General features: G+C 32.4%; 1 protein-coding gene across 2 annotated transcripts; it reads right to left on the minus strand.

The window, feature by feature from the left end:
- Positions 1-289: 289 nt before the first annotated feature.
- LOC131030375 (transcription factor BHLH42) lies at positions 290-5,103 on the minus strand. 2 transcript variants are annotated; one of them, XM_057961170.2, is made up of 2 exons: positions 4,490-5,103; positions 290-4,404 (listed from the first exon to the last, which is right to left on the minus strand). In XM_057961170.2, the coding sequence occupies exons 1-2, from the start codon at positions 4,973-4,975 to the stop codon at positions 4,279-4,281; spliced, it is 612 nt and encodes a 203-aa protein (XP_057817153.1). In that variant the 5' UTR covers positions 4,976-5,103; the 3' UTR covers positions 290-4,278. The 2 variants fall into 2 exon arrangements, with proteins under 2 accessions (XP_057817153.1, XP_057817152.1); XM_057961169.2 differs by having other exon boundaries at positions 290-4,407; positions 4,490-5,096.
- Between the last annotated feature and the right edge of the window lie 1,557 nt (positions 5,104-6,660).

Below are 6,660 nucleotides of genomic sequence, written 5' to 3' on the forward strand. Positions count from 1 at the left end.
AAACAAATGCTAAAAGACCACAAAAAGGTTGTTCCTTGTAAAATATATCCCAAAGCCAAGGTTTAATATATTTCCATACCTTCTAAATGCATCTAGCCACAAAAGCACCATCGATTTCAGTAAGAATAAGAAAAATTACAAGAGAATGGAAACAAAAACCATTCTAAGTTGATTGTCTATGTTATAAACTAGAAACGAAGCAATTTCACAATAAGAATTTCCTCTCTTTCTTACCAACACAAATTCTAACAATTCACTTAATATATAAAACAATACCTTGTCTATTGACATCAATAACACCTAGCCAACTCAAACTGTTTTTAATAGGCAACAAATGTTCCAAACATCTCAAAATAAATTTCTACTCCAGTTTGAAGTGACCCTTATAAATCCCCTAAAAGCTTATCAAGACTAGGGAAATAATTGAACAAGAATAATACACAATCCCAGCTGTTTGTTTTTCATATAAATATGAAAGTTGTCTTGTGACGTGACAATAGACGAATGATCTCCACTGTGAAGCGAATAAATTCATCTAGATATCGAAATCCAAGGCAAAATAGCCATCACGTTGATATGGTAAATAAACAAACACTAAGGAGTTTTTGTCAGCGTAAATGTTATTACATTGATAGTTACAGATGGTTATACACCTGACAACTCTATTACTTTCTATAAACCTCTGTTGTTCAAACATATGAGCGATTTCACTGCTCCGCCTCATACAATCTTATGCCTCGGTGTTTCCTGCTACAAATTGCAAATGAAGAAATAAGTGCTAGTTTCATTTGGAAAAGTTCAAGGTAAAAGAAAGGATAACATGATGATACAATTCAGTTAAGGTTTCTTCCAAGTCCATTAATTGGAATGATTCCCTATGTATTAATTTATATTAAGAAGCATCTATAAAGAATGTATGTATTTAGCGTGAAAATTTTGTGAGTAATCGCTCATCAAATAGTATACAAATTATAACAAGTGGCCTGGCACATAAACTTAGTCATTCTTTATATCTAATTATATATGAGAGAGAGAAGAGAGTAGGATAGCAAGAGAGATAAAAGAGGAAAAGAGAGAGAAATAGAGGTAAAGTGAGACTTAACTCTTTATTTGATTTTTTGTGCATTTTAAGGATGTTGCATTTAAAAGATTAAATTTTTAAAATTAACTAATATATAAATATAATGTAAGTGGATGCACAACCAATCTAAAATTATCACTTGTTTAGAAATATCTTAATTACATCTATACTTAATAGCCTTTCAATTGGCCTCAAGTATTGCATGAATGTAAGCAAAAAATTAAAAAAATGTTAACTAAGCTTCACACCTATTTGACACGTGCCCATTGCATACCAAAGTTTGATTTCTAGTTAATATCTCTAGATAGTCATAAATATTAAAGCACCAACCTCAAAAATTTAAATGTTTATTTATAGATATCGTTGTCATCATAAATTCAAATAGTTATCCTCTCATCATCATTTTTAGATGAACTTTAAAATCATCTAAGTGAAAATAAATGTTGATCCCAACTCCATTGAAGGTGAATTGCTCAATATTTAGTTTACTAAGTAGACAATTAGCCTTATATATACACACATAATGTGTGTATCATCTTCACTTCCCTCTAGTTTTATTACTTGTACTAATATGGGTAGAATTATCAAAGCTTGGTCTATCTATCTATCTATATATCTATCTATCTACCTATCTATCTATCTAGTATTGGTTTGTTTTTTACTAGTTTTCCCACACAATAATATGGGTGGAATTGTCTAATATTGGTTTGTGCACATATCATTTTAGTTTGTTATGTTTTAAAATTGAGAAGTTTGTATGGATGTCCTAATAAATAATTGTAATCCTTATTCAATAGTAAAATATAATCAACAATAGATTGACTTTTTTTTAAGGTTAGATAATAAAATTATATTTTTAATAAAATATAAGTGGTAGTAAACTAAATTTCTAAATTTGAAAAATAATATAGAAATAAATTGTTTCTAAAATAGAAATAACACGATAAAACAATAAAAACATGATTCTCTTAGGGAAACAATCATCAAATCACCAATTCAACATAAATATATAAGAAAATATTGTAATAAAGAAACAAGGGCAATTCTGGCATTGGGAGTAATGTGTGGAGAAGGAGAGGTATATGAGGAACATGATTCTTGCTTAGGAGAGGTATCCCACCATCTGTATGGCACATGTTTGACATAATCCTTGGTTTCCCAACTAATAAGGATGATATTTTCTCTTTCTTTAGGATTATCCCATGATTGGTTCTATATAGTCTTTAGTAGAGATATAGAAAGAGATGATTAAGGGAATTTCCCTTGATATAGTGGGGCCCACCCATTTCATTTAGAGGAGATAAGAGAGTGATACAGAGGTAATGATCATTCCCTTTTTTGTTCAAAAGATAAAGGTGGTGATGGGGTCAAGCCAAAATACCACTTAGGTGATCTAGGAGTGGATGTTATTTGATAACTACTATGGTAGTGACAAGAGGACTCACATGAGCTTTGTTTTGAGTCTTGGTGGGTGATCTAGCATGGTATGGTGGATAAGGTGGAATCATAGCCACTAAATAAAGGGTACTCACCCCAAAATATTAAGTAGATTCTTGACACTTAGTGCCATATTACAATCCTAAACTAGATTCTACACCAACACATTAGAACGGTGATTTGAAATGAATAAAAAAATCAGTATCCACAACAAGTGAGAAAGAAATGTAATTTCTATCTTTCTAGATTCTTGGAAAACAGTTTTCAATTTGAACTTATGTGTCATGGATAAGAGAACTCTATGAACAAAATTTGCCTCATCACTGAAAAGAACATTGTGTCAAATAAATGGTTCATGATAGAAAGACAATTGACAATCACGTATTCATTACTAGGCATTTTTAAATGCCATCACAAAACAAAAAAGTTGTAGAAGGGTTTCTAATTGGCCATAGAAAAGACATCTTGGATTAAATATGCCAAAATATATCAAACAAATTGAAATAGAAAGTGGGTGTAAATAAAACACCATCCAAAATGAGGTAGCTTTCAGCTTCACAATCACCCACACTATTTAAAAATGGCTCTAGCCTAAATAAAATTTGGATACTAAAGAGACCACCTAGTATTTAATTGTTGAACTGGATGAGAAGATGAGGTGAAAGCAAGCTATATCCTTTCTTAGGAGTGTAATTAAAAGAAAGAGTATCAACCTACCATTTTGGTGCTTCCACCAAAGCCTAATAGAGCACACATACATTTATGTAGATACTAAGAAGGTAGAACCTTGATTGTTATTTGGAAAGTTTATTGCTCAACACAAATCAAATTAAATATAGCTTAAATCATTGAGGGTAAATGGTCAAGGAGAATCAATCTTAGAGTAAAGATGTTGTAGATGTCAAATTCTCAATGTAAAGAAATTAACATAGTGAATTCGAGTAGTCCCCACCAATGCCTTATCCTGAAACAAATGTTGGAAGACCACCAAAAAAATGGTTGCTTGTAAAATCTATAACAATGCCAAAATTTAATAGTTTCACATTCCCTCTAAATGCTTTTGGACATAAAAGCATCATTTAAGAGAAATTAAAAAAGAATGGAAACACAAATCATACTAAATTGGTTGGCTATAATTGTAAACTAGAAACAAAACAATTTCACAATAAGAATTTCATGTCTTCATTTCCAGCACAAATTCTGACAATTCACTTGATCTATAAAGCAACACCTTGTCTATTGATATCATTAAGACCTAGTCCACTACACATTCTTAGCAGGTAACAAACGTCCCAAACATCTCAACGAAATATTTTTGTTCCAGTTTGAATTGGTGCTTATAAATCCCCTAAAAGCCTATCAAGTTTGCAACATAATTCTAAGGAAATGATTCAACAAGTAGAATAATACACATACATTGTTGACTTTTTAAAAGTAAATATGAAATTTATCTTCTGATAGTCCAATAAACATTATTTTTGTAGACATGATTCGAGCTGTGTTGAAGCTTCGTACATACTATCCAATATAGTAGCAGCATTAGGATGTTTCCATTGCCATTCAATATGTTTATCTGATGAGCTCACTGTGCGTCTACATTACATAATGCATATATAATTACCAGGGTTCTAGGTAAGAGTAGATTTAGACATCATATAGCAATTCTTTTCCTATTGAAAATACTACATTTGAATCAATTACGTTGAGAATTAGAAAAATCTAGACATGGTAACATAAAATACAGGAGGTGGGGTATTATCTTAATAAAGATGTGATCTTTGATGGAGTAATGCTTCCAGTTCTCCATTGCGGCGCTCCAGTTGTTCTACTCGCTGCTTCAGATGAGCCACGTAATCAATTGTCTGCAACAGCACTGGAGCTTTGCCCTTCTGTACAAAAAGTATCCATTAGCCCATCATAGCCTTAATCAAAAGAAATGCATGAGCATGCAGAATTTGATAAAGAACGTACCTTTGGATTTACCGGTAGCAATTCACGCAGAGCAGAAAACATCTGACTCATCTCTTCTCTTCTCTTACGTTCTGCAACCACATGGTGGATGGCAAGCTTGTCATAATCATCATGCTTATTAACAGTACCTACTCTTCCACCATGCCTCTCATCGAATGGACTCATTCTGTGATCGTTTATGCATTTCAAGAAACGTATACACCTTTTGTGTAAGGCCTGCTGGGATTTCTGGGGTTGCAGACAAGGCAGAGAAGAGCTTCCATTCCATTTCGCAAATGTGCTGCTAACAGATCTGAAACCCTCTTCTCCTCCATTCTTCACCCCTTGCTGATGGATTTTTTTAGCTAAAAGTGAGGCAACGAGATCATCATTTTGCTGGAAATCTGAAGAGAAAATGGGCTCCTCTCCATTCTGCCCTTCGAGCGAGCTGGGAATAAAATAAGGGCATATGTAAGAAAGCGGAGTTACAGAGAAGGTTTGTTCCATTGGTTGCGCGGCAGGGAAAGAATTTAGTAAAGGTGTGAAATTACAGAGATAAGATCTGGGGGAGGTTTTTTTGTATGGATGGCATGCCCAGATGATAGAGTTCTATCCAGAATTGGGAACCTGATTTTGCATGACACTTGTTTTCTAGCTGTAGATCGGGCATCTGTTGCCACCATGAGTGCGATATTTTTGTTTGGTATTAGCGTATGTTTAAAAAAACGTGATATAAATATTTTTGAGATCTTAATAATATCTATACAGGTTAGATTCCATTATCTCAAAGAGAACGTCATCCATGCAATTAAAACGACGTCACCAGATGAGCGTCGGCAAACACGATTTAATAGCACATGTGGATTTAAAGTTCTACTTTCTAAAATATAGTCTTATTAGTTGTGATTTTCAGACGGTCCGAGATGATTTTTTGGGGGTTAATAAAGTTGGTCAGGGCAGCTGAGTGACTTGGAATTTCACTAGAAATTTTTATATCATTGTTTAAGATAAGGCGAGCATTCTTATAAACTCTTTAGTGGTTGGATAGAGTTTGAAAGAGAAACGATCTTACTAAATCTATATGAGATGAACCCAAAGATCTTGGTCAGTTATGCCACTTTTTTAGACTATAGTTCAAGTTAATTATTATTATTTACATAATATATTTATTAGATTTTAAAAATAAAAAAATAATGTTATTTTTTAAACAATAAATATTAATTAATGATAATGAATTTTTTTTAAAAAATTTATAAAGTAATAAATCATGTGATGTTATTTGGATGTTTCAATAAACTTATGGTGTAATATATAAGTAGCATTAATATTTAATATACTAGATATCAATTTGGAGTTGTTTTCTTTACTTAGAAATTATTTTATTTTATACTTGATTTTTTATTTTTTTTTACATACATGATGACATAAATTTTATGTTGCTAACACTAACGCATTTGACTCCAAATTCCGACGAAACACCCAAAACAATTTTGTCGCATTTTTTTGTCAATTTTGATTAATATCTTCTTTCTCTTTTAGATGGATAGAAGCTAAGCTTTGGACTGTGTGTGTATATATATATATATATATATATATATATGTTTTAAAAAAATTAAAGTTTAAATAAGTTTCAACTTAAACTATTGAAATTTAATATAAAAAATTAGATTTCAAATTTTAAATTTGAATTTGAATTTGAATAAAATATGCTTGTTGTAATAAAGAAAGCACATGTTCATCTAGAGAAATTCTGACCTTCAACATGTGAATATGAACGCTTATAACATCAAACTCATAGATAAATTTAAAACACACACATATATAAATCATTTTGATCTAGTTATTGTTGATAAATTCGACAGACAGTACTATGCCAGCAAACGAACTGACCGCCCCCCATGACGTAATGTTCCGGGCCCTATAGGGGTGATGGGAGGAACTCTATGGTGGTTCAACTGTAGAGGAGGTCAAACAAAAAATCTAGACTGCTGCTCTGTTATGAAGGACCTGGTAATACCGAATCAATTATATCTACCGAGAGCACATTTCTCGCGCCTACCTCCTCGCACCAACCCCACCACCCCCCCGAGTGTTGACTAGAGGGCTAGCCCCCTACTATTCGGCAGGGTAGAAACTAAACTATAGTGTAGGGGGTATGTTACTGTTATGTATAGAATTTGGCGTGAAAGAGT

This window comes from Cryptomeria japonica, chromosome 7 (assembly GCF_030272615.1).
Source record: "Cryptomeria japonica chromosome 7, Sugi_1.0, whole genome shotgun sequence".
NCBI lineage: Eukaryota > Viridiplantae > Streptophyta > Pinopsida > Cupressales > Cupressaceae > Cryptomeria > Cryptomeria japonica.

Excerpts from the sequence above, each read along its gene's own strand:
- LOC131030375 (XM_057961169.2), bottom strand. The coding sequence starts at position 4,975 with ATGGAACAAACCTTCTCTGTAACTCCGCTTTCTTACATATGCCCTTAT. Across the intron at positions 4,408-4,489 it reads TGCTACCGGTAAATCCAAAG|AAGGGCAAAGCTCCAGTGCT; the intron begins GTACGTTCTTTA and ends CTTTTTGTACAG.